Raw genomic sequence first — 16,389 nt, 5'->3', positions numbered from 1 at the left:
TTGCCGGTCCCGGTCCGGTACGGGCGTGACACTGAGGGTTGCGATCCGTTGCTGGACACGAAAAAAGGGAAAAGGGAAAAAAAAAAAAAATGACCCTTTGCAAAAATGTGTGTCATCTGCATCTTCTGGTTTCTGTGTCCCCCCGGCAGACTGACTCATTTCTCACTTTGAGAAAAGGAGCTTCAGGCCATGGCAAACCCTGGTTGAAAATTTAAGTTGTACCTGAAAATGATATTACTTTAAGTCTCTGTCATCCATTGATACAACTGTGTCATTAGATTAACCTAAGGGAGAGCAGGACTTTGAGGTTAGGAAGCTGAGAGGGAGCAAAAGGAAAAGTTTAAAATTCTGTGGAATTGTCAGAGGCAGTTGACTCTTGGCCCGGACCTGAACATCACAGTAACAGTCACTTTAGCACAATGATTCCCCCAGGCTGTGGCCCCCACCTAGTCTCAAACTACAAGCCACAGCAACCAGAACCTGGATCTGAGAGTCTCCTGATAATTATAGTAAAAAGAATCTTGATGAATTCATTTGTCAGTCATTTACATTATTTTGGGAAATTTTGAGGCTCCTCCCAACACATGCAGAGTCAAGAACTTTCATTGGCAATGCTTGTGTCTGGCATGACTTGGACAGCCTTACAGGGAAGTCTATAACTATGGCTGAGACTAACGATCAGTCAGTCAAGCAAGCAAGCGAGCAAGCGAGCAAGCAAGCAAACAACACCTTTTTCCATATTGTCTCCATTAATATGAAAATGGTTAATAACCAGGGTCTTAAATGTAAGTTCTGGGCCTACATATGATAGAAGTCTTCCACTGTTTGCTAACTGCAAGACAGAGAGGAAAATCAAAGGAAAATTCAATTCAAAAGACACCCAAAGCCACAAACTGATTTGCCTTGCATTTATGATTTTGGTGAGAACTTAAATACAGTCCAACTTTCCATGAAAAATAGCAAAGACTGTAATATACACTTAATGTGTGGTTAAGTCTCTGCCGGACCTCCCATATTTATTCTCTCTTCTGGATGCAGAATGGGCTCGCCTCACCAACTCCAGTAGAGTGTTGGAGCCAGGGAGACCTCAGAGATCACCTACTCTTGTCCAACTTTTCCCCTCTAGAGACAGGAAAATAATGACTAGACTGGTACCTATCCAAGGCCCTGAGCTGGTTAGTGGCAGATCTGAGGCTGCAAACTGAGTGTCTAGACTCTCGGGCCAGAACTCTTCCTGCCTGCCACGCCTTGCCTTTGGTGAGACTGACCAAAGCAAGTTGATTTTTTTTTTTTTTTAAAAGATGACCAGTAAGGGGATCTCAACCCTTGGCTTGGTGTTGTCAGCACCACGCTCAGCCAGTGAGCAAACCGGCCATCCCTATATGGGATCCGAACCTGTGGCCTTGGTGTTATCAGCACCGTACTCTACCGAGTGAGCCACGGGCCGGCCCGAGTTGATTTTTTGAAACCTGCATTCATCTTGGCTTAGAGTCTATTGTTGAAGCCATTTAGATGGTAGGGATGACTGGAGTTCTCAGCACTAGACCAGGAACCCCAAGTGTATTAGGACATTGCTAAAGGCTACCAGAGAATTGCTGTACCGAAGAGTGTTGCCGCCAGGCAACTGATTGGAAATGGGAGGGAACAAAGCCACAGAGTTTCTTTTGTATAGTAAGGACATTGATTGCATATAGACTGTATTTCTATTTTGAGAAGCTTGGGGACTGATGATTAAGGCAGATGCCAAGGTCCCCTCAAGTCCCTCCTGGCAATAGCAATACAACTCACATGCATAGTCACTCTTGGCATCTCTGGGAAGAGTTGGAGAATCATTTAGTAAATTTCTTTTAAGTGTCAGGAAATTTCTAAGATCCTCATATGATAATACCCACACTTAACCATCCACTGGTCAGGAGGGTATAGTAGTTAAATTTAGGCTTTAGAGTGCAACAAACCTAGGCCATGCCCCTTACTAGTATTCTACCAAGCATAGTGTGCAAGTTTACCTATATTACTATTATTGGTGGAGAAAACATAAAGCGACAAAAAGCCACTGTGGATTTAGTCAACTCATTAATTTGTATTTTAGAAATTACAGTAGCACCTGCAAACACTTGAAAGTTAGTGTTATAAATATCTGTGGCTGGTGTTACTTATTCAGACCTCAGACAATGCTTTATGTGTAGGTTAATTGAACCTGTTGCAATAATTGCTCTACAGAGTTGTTGGCCCACAGTGCTGGTAACTTTGATATAGCAGAAGAGCATGGATTTTGGAATCTTACAGACTTGGGTTCAAATCTTGGCTCTGCTATGTGTTAACTGTGCCATCTTAGACAAGCTGCTTAAATTTGCTGAGTCTCAGTTTCCTCATAATAAGGGATAACACCCACCTCACAAGTTATTGGATGATTGAGCAATATAAGGTCCATAGGAAACTGACATATGATGGATGCCAAATAAGTGGTCATTTGTTTTCCTCACAGTTTTAACAAAGCAGAGCAACACACATGTTTGAAAACAACTATTTAAGTTGCAGAGGGCCTGGACATTAATACTCATACCTACAAGGACTTGTAGCCCCACTATCTGAAAGCAGGGAGAGAAAGAAAGTATTCTTCACATTCAGTGGCATTTGAAATGTCTTTTTTTTTTAATTTAATTTTTTTTTCCTTTTTTTTTTTTTGTCTTTTTTACTGACCAGTAACGGGATCGCAACCCTCAGTGTCGCGCCCGTACCGGGGACCGGCAACGAGATCGCAACCCTCGGTGCTGCACCCACACCGTGCTCAGCCAGTGAGCAGGAACCGGTCTCCACATGGGATCCGAACCCTCGGCGGGAGTGCCACCATGCTCCCAAGCGGCGCACTCTCCAGTGCGCCACCGGGCCGGCCCCGAAATGTTTTAATACCATTTTTATTCTCTAGTAGCATCTAGGAACAGCTTCCACCTTCACCTACTATCTTTTGCCTAACTTTTAATTCTTTCTCCATTCCTTCTTTTTCTGCCTTCCTTGAACTTTCTCATTGCACTTAGCGTGGAAGCCTCCTTTAAGTGGCCCAACTCACCCTGGGGTGGCCATGAGCACACCAATGTGAGGTTGCCACTGTCCCTGGTGGTGGCCTATGTGCTCCTAAGGGCTGCCTCAGAGTAGGACCTGACTGCAGCATTGATGGTGGTGGGGAGCAAGCCCCCCATGAGTCATTTTCCTGAGAGTCAAGGCAGGAGGCAGCCATTGACTCAAGATATCCTTGTCCCTCTTCCCCACATGGAAGGCTGGAGGCCTATTCTATGAGCAGAAAGGCAGGCAGAACAGGAGTGAACTCCATGAGATAGTGCAGAGATAGCTTAGCGAGGGCATGTTGTCTAGGAGCTGTGGTTCATGTGTTGCCAGGAAGCTGGACAGTTGTTTGACAAAGGCAGTGCCTTTGTCTTCCCGTCTTCTGCTCAGCCCCTCACACCTGTCCTCACGTGGTGGATGTGTGGAAGGACAGCGTGCACTCTGAGAAACTTCTCATATTTGTGGAATGATCCAGACGTCTTCCTCTCCTTCTGGGAAATATGCTTTGCCTGCTTCAAGAATGCCCCTTCCATTTCCTGTTTCTGGAGCTATACAATGTGCTTCATTTCTTCCTTTGGACATAAGCGTGAAGAAAGATACTCTACCCTTCAAGAAATTTTCATTCCTGGCCAAATCCTTTTTTCCCATGTCATATCCTCAGAAAGTCTGGGCAGCGAGCACCCATGTTGCTACTCCCTGGCTGGGTACTGATCTCCCAGAGCAAACAGCCACACTTGTGCCTGTTTGTCAGAGGTGGAACGGGAGCAAGGAGCCAAGTTCAACCATCACAATCATGTGACATGGTGGTATGAGGTCATGTGACATATTGGTATGAGGGTCATGTGACATTGGAATGGGGAACAAAGAGTGGGAGACTCAGCATTTCAAGCAAACATCCGATCCATGAATGGAAGCTGCTGGTATTTCCTATTTGTTTATCTTTTTAAGGCTAATTATCTGTTTCTTACTCTCAAATTTAGAATCTCTTTGCCTAGTACACTTTTAGATATACAGAAATAATCCACCAAATATTTGCCTCCAGTACAACCTGGGGGTTCATTAGATTAATTAATTAATAGTGGCTAATAAATGCTTTGAAATCCTTTTATTAAAGGGGTCACCTAAGTCCAAAGTGCTATTACAACCAGGCCTAATGAGGTCAATGGTTTAAAGAGAGGGTTTCAAACCACATATAAAGCTCCTGTAATGATCGTTGGTACCAGACGAAGGTAAAAAGAGACAGGTGAGTCTACCTGCTGGTGTTTAAAAGCTCCCTCCATGGCAGTAGAGCCACGTTGAGGTCTGCTCGGTTGAAGCCAAGTGTGCAGTGATCTACCAACTAATGGAATCTCCAATTGTTAGACGTATGTTACAGGACAAAGGCCATCACTTTGTAAAAGCTTGACTTGCAGATTGCAGCTGAGTACAGAAGACCTTCGCAAACAGAGAGGGGAGATTTTCCCTGTGAGGTTGCCAACCAGGTTAGTGCTGGATTTCTCATATCTTGTAAAATTTAGCAACTGTCTTTTGAACAAGACCAAGAAAAGCGTTGATTAAGGAAAAAATGGAGCACAACACACCTCTTCTCAGTCATGTTCTCTGATGTTCCTCTCTGTGTTTTGTCTTGTTTTCCCCAAGAAGACAAGAGTGCAAACAAAACTGTGCAGTCGCCAAGCTTAGAGATGGATGGGAGTGGGTGGGGCAACGCGGCAAGCTGAGCATGGCCCGTGTCAACGTGCAATTGGTCAAAATGAGTTGGGAGTTTACGCTTAGGAAAGACAGTGATCCCACAAACCATATACTGAGTCTGTGAAATGCAAAATGGGTATTGAATTGGAAATAACTCGAACCCTCGGACGGGAGCGCCACCACGCTTCCCAAGCGGCGCACTATCCAGTGCGCCACCGAGCCGGCCGTGAAATGCAAAATGGGTATTGAATTGGAAATAACTCTACACTTCTTTTTTTAATTGCAACACTTTCCTTTAAGAAACTTTCAAGTTTTAAAATTGACCAGTTTCTATTTCACATTGGAACAGGTCCTGTAGGCTAAGACTCACCACCATGCAATCCTCTGTTGTGTTTTGGGGACTTCTTGCCCTCATCGGTAAGTCACTGATTAACATTTAGCATTGTTCCCACGGTGTCCCCGAAAACACCTAACACTATCATGAGTCAGAAAGAGCAATGATTACATGTAATGGAGGAGTGGGCTCTCCTTCTGACCAGCCTGGCTATTAATCAACTGCTTATTTCTATAATTAAGAGTGTATTATTCTTGCCAAGCAGGTGAAGGTGATGTCAATGGGAATTTTAAATACAAATATTTATTGATCTGCTTACTTCCTGTCTGACAATGCACCTACTAGGCTTGACGTCTTTTCAAGAGGTATATGGAACAGTGCCTTGGGAAGCAAGACTTGTGAAGAGAAAACTATCACTGCCAGGCAGCAGATACGAGTTAAATGAATACAGATAGAAAAAAACTAAGGAGGAAGGGCTCACATCCAGGACTATTTGGCATTTTTATTTTTTATTTTTTTTTATTTTTTTGTCTTTTTGTCTTTTTTCGTGACCAGCAACGGATCGCAACCCTCAGTGTTGCCCCTGTACCGGACCGGGACCGGCAACGGGATCACAACCCTCAGTGTTGCCCCCGCTCCTCGCTCAGCCAGTGAGCCACCGGTCTGCACATGGGATCCGAACCCTCGGCGGGAGCGCCGCCACACTTCCCAAGCGGTGCACTGTAGCAGTGCGCCACTGGGCCGGCCCCTATTTGGCATTTTTAATAGGGTTTTCCTGTTATTGATTGGTTTGAATCCATTATATATTTTGGATATCATGCTCCTATGAAATGTATGATTTGTAAACAGTTTCTCTGAATGCCACAGGTTCTCTCTTAGGATTGTTTTTTTGTTGGTTTGTTTGTTTTGCCATGTATGCAATCTGATTGGTATATTTCTTCTTTAATTATCTGTGCTTTTGAAGTAGTATCTAAAAAATTATTGCTCAGACCAGTATCACGATCCACTCCCACTAGTGTTTCTTCTAGTAGTTTTCAAATTTTAGAATTTATTTTGAATTGCTCTTGAACAGTGGTTGAGATCAGGGTCTTTCTTTTTTTCTCCATGGGGACAGGTAGTTATCACAACGTCATTTACTAAACAGACTGTCCTTTCCTCTTTTGTGTTCTTGGCATTTTTGTTAACAATCAGTTGGCTGTAGATGTGTGGGTATATCTATGGGCTATTTATCCTATTTCATTGGCTGGTGTGACAGTTTTTATGCCAGTAACATGCTGTTTGCATTACTAAAGTCTGCAGTATATTTTGAAATTAGGTAGTGTGATGCCTCTAGGTTTATTTATTTATTTTTTTTGCTCAAGTTGACTTTTTACTGTCTGTGGTCATTTTTGATTCTATACATATTTTAAATTTTAATTTGTAATTGTGTATAGAATGACATTGAAATTTTGGTTGACATTGTGCTGAATCTGTAGACTGCTTTGGGTAGTATAAACAGTTTAATAATACTGAATACTCAAACCCATTAACATGGATATCTTTCTATTATTTGTGTCATTTTTAATTTTTTCATCAATGCTTTATAAATTTCAGTGTTCATATTGTCCACATCCTTTATTAAATTCAGTGCTAATTTTCATATAAAAAAAAAAAAAAAACTAAGGAGGAAGGGCTCACATCCAGCTAGGATGTTTAAATCTGAAAGGCTTTTTGGGGGGACATGAAAGTTGAAAAATCCCTGGTGATTTAAGAAGAGAAGGGAAGAGGCTGACGGGTGGGAGGAATGACATCGGTAAGCACAGAGGCAGAAATGCATGGAGAGCGTCTGGGACATGGTAAGCAGGTCACTGGGACCAGAGCAGAAAAGGAGATCTCTGAGGGAAAGGCCGGAAGCATAGTTGGTGAGATGTAAGGGGCCAATGGCTGTATTCCAGTTCCTTTAATGCAGTGGTTCTATAGTCTTACCCATAAGAGTCAACTGGATATGCTGGTTCAACTGTGGGTTCTTTGGCCTTGTACCTAAAGATTCTGGTTCCGTAGATTTGGTGGGAGGAGTCCAGAGATAAGCATTTCTATAAGCATCCCAGATCACTTTGCTGCCCGTGGTCTGAGGGCCACACAGTGAGCGTGGCAAAGGCTGTCTCCCCAGTAAAAAGATCGAAGCGGTCAATATGTGGACACTTAATCCAGATTATTTATTTATTTATTTATTTTATTTTATTTTATTTTTTCTTTTTGTCTTTTTTTGTGTCCGGCAACGGATCGCAACCCTCAGTGTCGCGCCCGCACCGGACCGGGACCGGCAACGGGATCGCAACCCTCGGTGTTGCACCCGCAACCTTGCTCAGCCAGTGAGCGGGAACCAGCCTGCATGTGGGATCCGAACCCTCGGCGGGAGCGCCACCCTGCTCCCAAGCGGTGCACCGTAGCAGTGCGCCACCGGGCCGGCCCTAATCCAGATAATTTAGATAAACTTTTTTCCTCTTTTTTTCCACTTATCCACTTAACATTCATTCACCCATTCAACAAATATTTATTGGATGTCTACTTTGTGCCAGACATTGTTCTCAGTGCTGAGGAGGATATAGCAGACAAAAACACCCTGCCGTTATGGAATTTATGTTCTAGTGAGAGGGAAAGAAAGAAGGAAGAAAAGAAAGACAAAGAGAGAGACAGAGACAGAGACAGAAAGAGAGAGAAAATAATAGACTTACCTTAAATTTTTATGGTAAATTAAATATTTCTAATTTTATTAAATAGACTTAGAAACTCAGCTTCACAGTAACATATCAAATAAGAATATATTTAACTTGTTATGGTACCTTTCTTTCTTATCTTTCTAAACAGAGGCAAATTGTTAATGTGGATGTTAACATCCCCAGAAGCATTTTTGTCAGAGGGTTTTAAAATTTCTCTCAAGGTTTCTGCTTAAAAATCTGTGGCAATTTTTCTTTTTTTACTGGTAAGGGGATCGCAACCCTCAGCATGGTGTGGCCTGCACCACACTCAGCCAGTGAGTGCACCGGCCATCCCTATGTACGATCCGAACCCACGGCCTCGGCACTACCAGCGCCACACTCTCCCAAGTGAGCCACGGGGCTGGCCCCAAATCTGTGGCAATTTTAATTCTGATCAAGACTGCAGTGAATGTATTTGGGACCTATAAAAATTGAATTTCAAAATATTTTGCGAGGTGTTTTAGAATTAAGCACTGCATTAAGACAAGATAAAACAAAAGGTTGGAATAGAGTGGGAAGGGGAGCTTCTGTTTTGTCTGATGAGCCAATAATGACAAAAAGGGACCAAGGGAAGGCTAAGTCTGTGACCGCTGCCTTTTGTTTAGTAATGTATATCACAGCAACTTAAGCAATATTTTCTTAGAGGCTTCGCGTGAATGACCGTTCTGCCCCCCAGGCACGTCTGGGGGCTCGTACCCTTTCATGCACTCCATGAACACTCACCTGCACCCTCGCCTGTACCACGGGTGCTACGGGGACATCATGACCATGGAGACCTCTGGGGCTGCCTGTGATGCAGACAGTTTGATCAGCTGTGGTAAGTGAAAGGTGAAGCAAATGTTGGGCTTTCCCCCTTTCAACATTTTCAGATTTTTCTTTCTTTTTAATTTTATCATTACACGGTATAAACATATTTTGCAGCCCTTTACCAATTTCTCCCTAACACCACCCCCCTTTCAGATTTTCCTAGGGAGTAACTTAATTTTGAAAATGTATGATCATCATTATGACAATGATGTCAAAATTAAAAATTAGAAAAAAATGGGATCCTGACCAATGTAACAAACCACTTCTTTTCATTTTATTCTGTATTCTTTCCAAACCTTGTCCAGATGTGTTTATTTCTACATGTTGCAACTATTGCTTAAATAAAATACTAGATTCTGGCTTTGTTTTTTCTTTGCTGCTGCGTTTACTTCACGCTAGGGTATGAGCAATCTGAGCAAGCCGTGCACTCTTTGTATTTCCTCTCCCGTATTCCTGTTCCAAAGTCTTCATGATGTTATTCTCGTATCAGATGTCAGAGCTGGAAGCAGCCACAAGGTCACACCTCACCCCACCCCCTCGATTTACAGATCAGAGCACGGAGGCTCAGCAAGGAGGAGAGACTTCCAATGGCACGGAGAGAGCTGGGTGGTGGCAGAGCCAAACAAGAACTTGGATTGGCCAACTCCTAATCCAAGAGTCACCCCAAAGCACCAACGTGGTGACAGAAATGCGAAGCAGCAGCAGCAGAGCAGAAGTGGCACCTGTCGGGGGTTGTGGGCCTGTCTGGGTTTCTGCAGTCAGAGATCAAAAGGATGTCTCAGAGTGGTCGGTGACAGAAATGCGAAGCAGCAGCAGCAGAGCAGAAGTGGCACCTGTCGGGGGTTGTGGGCCAGTCTGGGTTTCTGCAGTCAGAGATCAAAAGGATGTCTCAGAGTGGTCGTCCCAGGCTGTGGGCAGTGGTCAGGGCTGTGTCTGACTTAGTAAACTTTGAAAAAGGGTTCCCTTCTGAAGGAGAGGAAACATAGTTTCTTTTCTATTGATTCAGGGATCCGTGGTTCTGAAATGTTTGCTGAGATGGATTTGAGGGCCATAAAGCCTTACCAGACACTGATCAAAGAAGTGGGGCAGAGGCATTGTGTGGACCCTGCCGTCGTTGCGGCCATCATCTCCAGAGAAAGCCATGGTGGAGCTGTTCTGCAAGATGGCTGGGACCACAGGGGACTTAAATTTGGCTTGATGCAGGTATTTAGCTAGAGACTTTCCATGAGCCCCACTTCATCCTTCCTTGCAGAAGTTCAACTCAAAAAGAAAATCTATTTGCAGTGCTTCCAGGCGCCAAAACACTCTGACATCTGGGTGTCGGTGCTTCAGCATAATTTGTTCTGGGATTTCTGTAACACATCTCTGGTACTTAATTCAAGGCTTATCGATAACTGGATATCTTCAAAAAAGTATTTTATGAGTTTTATAACTACAGTTCTGCAATAAATAATATGCAATATAGTTAAATTGAGAAAATCTCCTAAAGGGCCCTATTACTTACTACAGGTATCCTCTTGGGGTTCATGAAGTAGTAAATTTCATCCCTTGTGGATCAAAACACTGTAGAATTAAGCCCCACTTGAGCTGACTTGTTCCTTTTGCTAAATTGGAGCAAAGGGACTAAATTATCTGGATATCTGCTTCCAGGCTGTATTTTAAATCATCTGTAGAAACCCAGACTTCTACCCTTCCCAGTTAGAAACAAATTTTTATCTAAATTAGCTGGATAATTATTTTTTACTCTTAATGTCTAGATTTTGGGTGCTATTATTTGTTTTGAAACAACTTTTTCTTTTATTCTTTTTTTAATATATATATTAGACTGCTTAGCTAAAACCATCCCATGTCCACTTTTCCCAAACCTTACTTTGTTTCTCTGACTCTCTTTTCTATGAATGAAAGGACAGTAGAATTGACTCTGTGGGGATAAAGGAAAGGTGCTGGGTGGGGCCAGGGTCTGTGAACTTGAACACAAGGAGGAGAAATTAGGAATAGCAGAAAAATGTGCTGCCTCATCCAGATGCTGACATTATTATCTGAATTTTCTAGCTCGATAAACGAATGTACCACCCTGTTGGTACCTGGAACAGCAGAGAACACCTATTGCAGGCTGTTGGGATTCTAACAGACAGAATTAAGGCAATCCAAAGAAAATTCCCCACATGGAGTGTGGCTCAACACCTCAAAGGTAGGCCATATTTTGAGGGCTTTGTTGAAATGAGCAGTGAACGAGACCACTGGAGGCATGCCCTGGGCCTCCCTGGGAGCATTTCCACTGGGCAGCAGAACTCCCGGGAGGAGCTCTCTGAAGGCTGCACTAGCATTCTCTGAACGACTGAGTTACTAGGAGTGGGTTTCCTCCCCCAGTTTCTATTTCCTCTTCTGCAGGATGTTGGGATTCTTATTGCATCTCTCACTGGGTATTGAGCCATTGAGTAACACTTTGAGAGTTAAAGCAATAGTTTAAAAGAATATGTTTGCCTTCTTCTCATAGGTTTTTTTTCCTGATGCAAGAAACTGCTAACCACCTTCCAAGTTGTGTGAAAAAACGTTTACTCTGTGAGCATTGGTAGGGCTTCAGTTTCCATGATATATCCAAGTAGAGATCTCTGCTTAACCGACCATAGGATCCCTCAGTTCAGCATCTCCCAGACAACATTAATTCACTACCCTGAAGATATAAATGTGCTCTTCCTTCTGCATTTTCTGTGTTTTTGGAGGCACCATAACATAGCCAGTCATTCCAGCCAGAAAACCATATTGTTTTCCTAGGTTCTGTAGTTCCTTCTCCCTTTACATACAACCACACCAATTCCTATTAAGTTTACCTTCTATAGACCCATGGTGTGTATATACCTTCTCTCCTTCCACACTTTAATGGCCTTAATTTAAAACAAACAGTTTCTATTCTCTATTGCAAAGTCCTTGAAGATGGGGATCAGGACCAGGAGTCTTTTTCTCTTGACATCATAGCAGAGCACAATTATGTTAAACACATAAATAACTATTGAACATAGAATTCGAGTGTAAAATAGTACCCACATGTGCACAACATAGGTGCACACATACCCTACAAAGAAATGAATGTGTCTTGGGATTGCTTGCACTCAGTGTGGTACCTTTCCCAGCACATAGTAGATGCTTAAAAATATTTATTGAATGAATGAATGAATGAATGAATGAGTGAGTGCATAAATGATAGAACTACTGAATAAATGAGAGTATGTTACAAGTATTCTCAGACTGAAGATTTGCTGGGGATCTAATTCTGCCAGGCCCGGACTACATAAAAACCAAATCTACCCCTGCAGCAAGAAAAACAAAAACATTAAAAAAGAGATAAAGGGGCCAGACCGGTGGCGCACTGCTACAGTGCACTGCTTGGGAGCGCGGCGGCGCTCCCACCGAGGGTTCGGATCCCACATACAGACCGGCCGCTCACTGGCTGAGCGAGGTACGGGTGCGGCACCGAGGGTTGCGATCACGTTGCCGGTCCCGGTCCGGTATGGGCGCGACACTGAGGGTTGCGATCCGTTGCCAGTCACGAAAAAAGACAAAAAGGAAAAAAAAAAGAGATAAAGAAAGCAATCTGAAATTTTCCCAGTGATTCTGGGGGTAGCATATCTTTTCAGGAAGGGAGGAAGGGGGAGGAGGATTTGGGACTGCCTGCTTTGGAAGATTTGCCTGGAGGGCTGACATCCTGGGAATGCGCATATCTTATTTCTGCTGAAAGTTAATATTTGAGTCTAAACCTCTGTGTTTCATTTCAGGTGGTCTCTCAGCCTTTAAGTCAGGAATTGAAGCCATTGTCACCCCAGCGGACATAGACACTAACTTGGTCAACGACATTCTTGCCCGAGCAAAATTCTATAAAAGACATGGCTTCTAGGCAAAGCTCTGTGGCAGGGTACTGAGATGGTTCCCTTTGAGAGGTTGATATGAATTAGTTGTACCCAACACTGGCAAAGAAATGGTTAAAATTGTGAAAGAAAATTCATTTCCCATTTTCTTAATGAAATTAAGTATTAAAAAAGAAAAGAAAATCCACCAACTTTACAATATAGTTCCCATGAAATGTACATACACATATAATTGCTTTGTAGTAAATTTGAATGTCATGGCAAATGACATCTCTGTATTCCAGTGAGGCCTAATTTTAGCCCATGATTTCAATGCCCACTTCCTCCTTGTCTACCAGAATTTCTAACAAGAGGTTAAGTGAGCCTGACCTGAGCCTTTGACCTTTTCCCTTTGACCTTTGCCCAAACCCCTAGGGCTTTGCTTATGAGAAGTTCCTGACTGATAAGCCAGTCAACCCATGGGACAATGAAAAAGCTAGGGATGGAATTCTAGCTCCACAGGTAACTGGGAGCCACCTGAGGTGATGCTGATCTTCAAGTGATGTACACCAAATCCTTCAGGCCCACACCAACCTCCTGTGTCTTCTCTTGTTTGCTGAAGATCCAGGGACCGGCACCTTTTCTTCTATTTTCAGTGGTTGCTGCCACACACTCTCTTCCAAGGAGTCCACTCCCGACAAAATATAGCTTAAGATAAGCATATCAGACTCAAATTTATTATGTTTCTTTGGTTGCAAGCAAAAATAATCACTTCTGGAAATTTTAAATAATGAAAGGAAATTACTGGAAGGCTATCAGAAGATTCACAGAACCAGCTGAGAAGGTCAAGGATATGAAAAGAAACCAGGCAACTCTGGGGTCTGGCTAGCAGGAATTGGTTAACCATTAACTCTATAGCATCCCCACTGTGTGACTAAATTAGCACCCTTGGAACAGCATGTTGCAGCTGTGTTACAGTGAACTCTCAAGGACAGGCAGGACACCGAGGCTTGTAGCAGGAGGCAGAGTTTATTGATGCTGGCAACAGCTCAGCAGACTCATATCACAAAGGCTGAGCCCCGAATGCAGTGGGGCTGTCTCTTTTAGATTGTTAAACTTCCAGTTTTTACAGTGGGGTAAGGGGGGACCTTATTTGGTTATAACTTCTGTTTAGGTGAGAAAAGTTCCAGGTCTGTTAGCCATTACAGCAGGGTGGGAAAGTCAAATGTTGCATCAGCTGTTGCAGCAGAGTGTGTCACAGCTGGGCATATATGACAGCAGGGCAGGGCGCAGTGAGGAGAACACGGGTGCCTCACCTTCACTGCATAAATGAACTCCAAAGGCTTTCCCCCATTCTCTCATCACTGTGCTTCACTTTCGTAGTCCCAGGCAAAAGACTCTGCTTGGTTTATCTCGGGTCATGTAAACACGTACCCCTTGGCTAATTGGCTACTTTGTCTTTGCCCAGACTACCCACAGTGGAGAAGAGAGAATTCTCTAGAAGGAATTCAAGTGCTGTATGTGGCCTTTACTTTCATAGTCAGAAGAGCACACAAATAATATGTTGGAGTGTAAAGCTGACAAAGTCCCTGATGATGTGGCCCTTAGCTTATTTTGAAGATGTTCAATGAATGCTCATGTTCATCGCTTCTTCTTCTGAGAAGGAATCAAAATCATACTCATCTCCCTGAGTGCCCTTGGAGAAAGCCATGTAAACCCTTCTATGCCCAGTGTCCTCTCAACCTGGCCAGAAGATTTGATCCAGGAAAAACCAGGATCCCTGTTTCACTGGGCTGAGCCAGTGGTCAGCTGGTATGGCAGCCCTGCAGCATACAGGCCGGCATCTTTTATGATTGGTTGTTAATTATTTTGATTATCATCCCTGCATGTGGGCAATCCAGGACATTCTTCAGATGTCCACTTTACTCAAGAATGGTTCCTTCTTTTCCCCTACAAGCATGTATTTTATCTAATCACCAGCCCCTTTAATGTCACTACTACAGTATTAGAGTATATTCAGATGAGATAATTTCCAAGAAATTTGCAAAATAAAAAATAGTACACTGACTTATACCCTGAATCTATTCTCCCAGTATTCTCTCTATGACTGGGATGCCAAGAGTTGTCCTATGGGAGAACCCAAATTCAAGGTGTCTTAGTGTGGTTCCCCCAGGAGCAGACTCTGAGGCAAGTGCAGGTAGTTTAATCAGAAGGTACAGGGAACACTGGCATGAAGTGGCTTGGTCATATAGGGAAGAGATGACAGCCAATAAAACATGTCATCAAGCCACCTGCCAAGGGGGCCACGAGAGCTCAACCTTGCAGAAAAACTGCAAGGAATTGGTGCAAAACGCAGACCTCAGAATTGTTCTACCCCAGAGACAAGGAGCTGGGGTGTTTATACATCAACTCCTGAGAGCCACTGGTTGAAGTATCTACCTTTATGGGTTGGGGGTGGGGGTGGGTAGAGATAATTCCTTGCTACTCTGGTCTGCCCTGCAAATAGGCAGCACACTCCTCGAATTTCCAAGGAAAAGAGGCTGTAGCCACAGACATGCAAATACTGACAGTTAGAAATCCACTGAGAACTCTGAAAGGTCTAGGAATATGGGAGGGTAGTGACGGCATCTACTTCACAAGGGTTAGGTACACCTGGAGGTTAGGAATGTTGCTCCAACACTACTTGCTTTCATCTACGACTTAACAACATGGTAAGAACAATAGAAATGACACACAAGCCTCATTATGCTTCACGACTTCCACACCAAGCTTTCCCACAGCCTTTACACCTGGAGGTTAGGAATGTTGCTCCAACACTACTTGCTTTCATCTACGACTTAACAACAGGGTAAGAACAATAGAAATGACACACAAGCCTCATTATGCTTCACGACTTCCACACCAAGCTTTCCCACAGCCTTGCAGAATTACTAACTAGGTGTAACAGAACTGTCCCAGGCTTCATCCTCTTCCCATCTCTGGCTCAACAGCTGATTCCCAGGGACTTACTGAAAACAATATCAAAGATGTTAGACTTGAATGTGGCACCATTGAATATTTTTATATCTTCAGTCATCCTCAATTATCTTCATATTTTTTGCCTATGTTTTATTCAGGGATAATGAATTATTACATCTCTTCATCCTACTGTGTAAAATATCACTTCTTTCAGTTGTCCACAAAGGATAAAGAAAGATTGTCCTATAAATGGCTTCCCAGCAACAACAACAACAAAAAATATAAAAATATATCCATGGTTGGTCTTATTCATGACTAAATTATCACCCTTTCCTTTTCTTGGCCATCAGTGCCTCACATGCCAAGAGAACTGTGACATAAGAAGAAATATGTATTTGGTCTCTGCAGCATTGTACAGAGGAAACAAGGGAAGGAAATCTCAGCTTCCACATCCACAACCTCTAATAATGCTCTCAGCACTGGGATTTAAAGTCCTGTGAGAGGCAAGTGAGCCCCACCCCGAGAGATCCTCCCAGCCGCTGCTGAGGCCCCGCTGCAGAGACAGGAAGCCACTGCTGCAGACACCAGTGAGGAATGAGTGGGCCATGACAGCCACTGCCATAGCAACTGCTGCCACAAGGACGGCTCTCTGCCATAACGGTAGCTACCAATACCTTATAGGGTACCTGGTGACCACTCACCAGTACAGACAGAGAGTCACCAGTGGAGCCTAGGGAAAGAGGAAAGAAGAAAAGAGAAAACCCACCCAGAGTCACCCATTCAAATCCAGGAGCACTAGTATATCCCAGGGTACCCATTAGGGTCAGGGTGAGCTAGCCAGGTTGCCAACAGTCCTGCCCAAGAACACCCACCATAACCTCAGAGTGACAAGACTCCAAGATGCTGCCCCCCAAAATTTGAGAGCTTATCTGTGTCGTGATGAACCAACCTGGTGTCAACA

At 43.5% G+C, this 16,389-nt stretch overlaps 1 protein-coding gene across 1 annotated transcript; it reads left to right on the top strand.

The window, feature by feature from the left end:
• The first annotated feature begins 4,459 nt into the window (after positions 1–4,459).
• On the top strand, positions 4,460–12,624 carry LYG2 (lysozyme G-like 2). The gene is made up of 6 exons (XM_008590636.1): positions 4,460–4,541; positions 5,099–5,166; positions 8,498–8,638; positions 9,635–9,831; positions 10,681–10,819; positions 12,402–12,624. The coding sequence occupies exons 2-6, from the start codon at positions 5,124–5,126 to the stop codon at positions 12,518–12,520; spliced, it is 639 nt and encodes a 212-aa protein (XP_008588858.1). The 5' UTR covers positions 4,460–4,541; positions 5,099–5,123; the 3' UTR covers positions 12,521–12,624.
• Positions 12,625–16,389: the final 3,765 nt, after the last annotated feature.

The sequence above is a fragment of the Galeopterus variegatus genome, unplaced genomic scaffold (assembly GCF_000696425.1).
Source record: "Galeopterus variegatus unplaced genomic scaffold, G_variegatus-3.0.2 Scaffold6237, whole genome shotgun sequence".
Taxonomy (NCBI): domain Eukaryota; kingdom Metazoa; phylum Chordata; class Mammalia; order Dermoptera; family Cynocephalidae; genus Galeopterus; species Galeopterus variegatus.
Note: the sequence above shows the minus strand (reverse complement) of the source record. Positions and strands in the feature narration are given on the sequence as shown.

What these genes read in the sequence shown, in the direction of transcription:
- LYG2 (XM_008590636.1), top strand. Translation starts at nt 5,124, where the DNA reads ATGCAATCCTCTGTTGTGTTTTGGGGACTTCTTGCCCTCATCG. An exon ending in TTAAATTTGGCTTGATGCAG is followed by an intron (nt 9,832 to 10,680) that starts GTATTTAGCTAG and finishes TGAATTTTCTAG; the next exon opens with CTCGATAAACGAATGTACCA. An exon ending in TGTGGCTCAACACCTCAAAG is followed by an intron (nt 10,820 to 12,401) that starts GTAGGCCATATT and finishes GTTTCATTTCAG; the next exon opens with GTGGTCTCTCAGCCTTTAAG.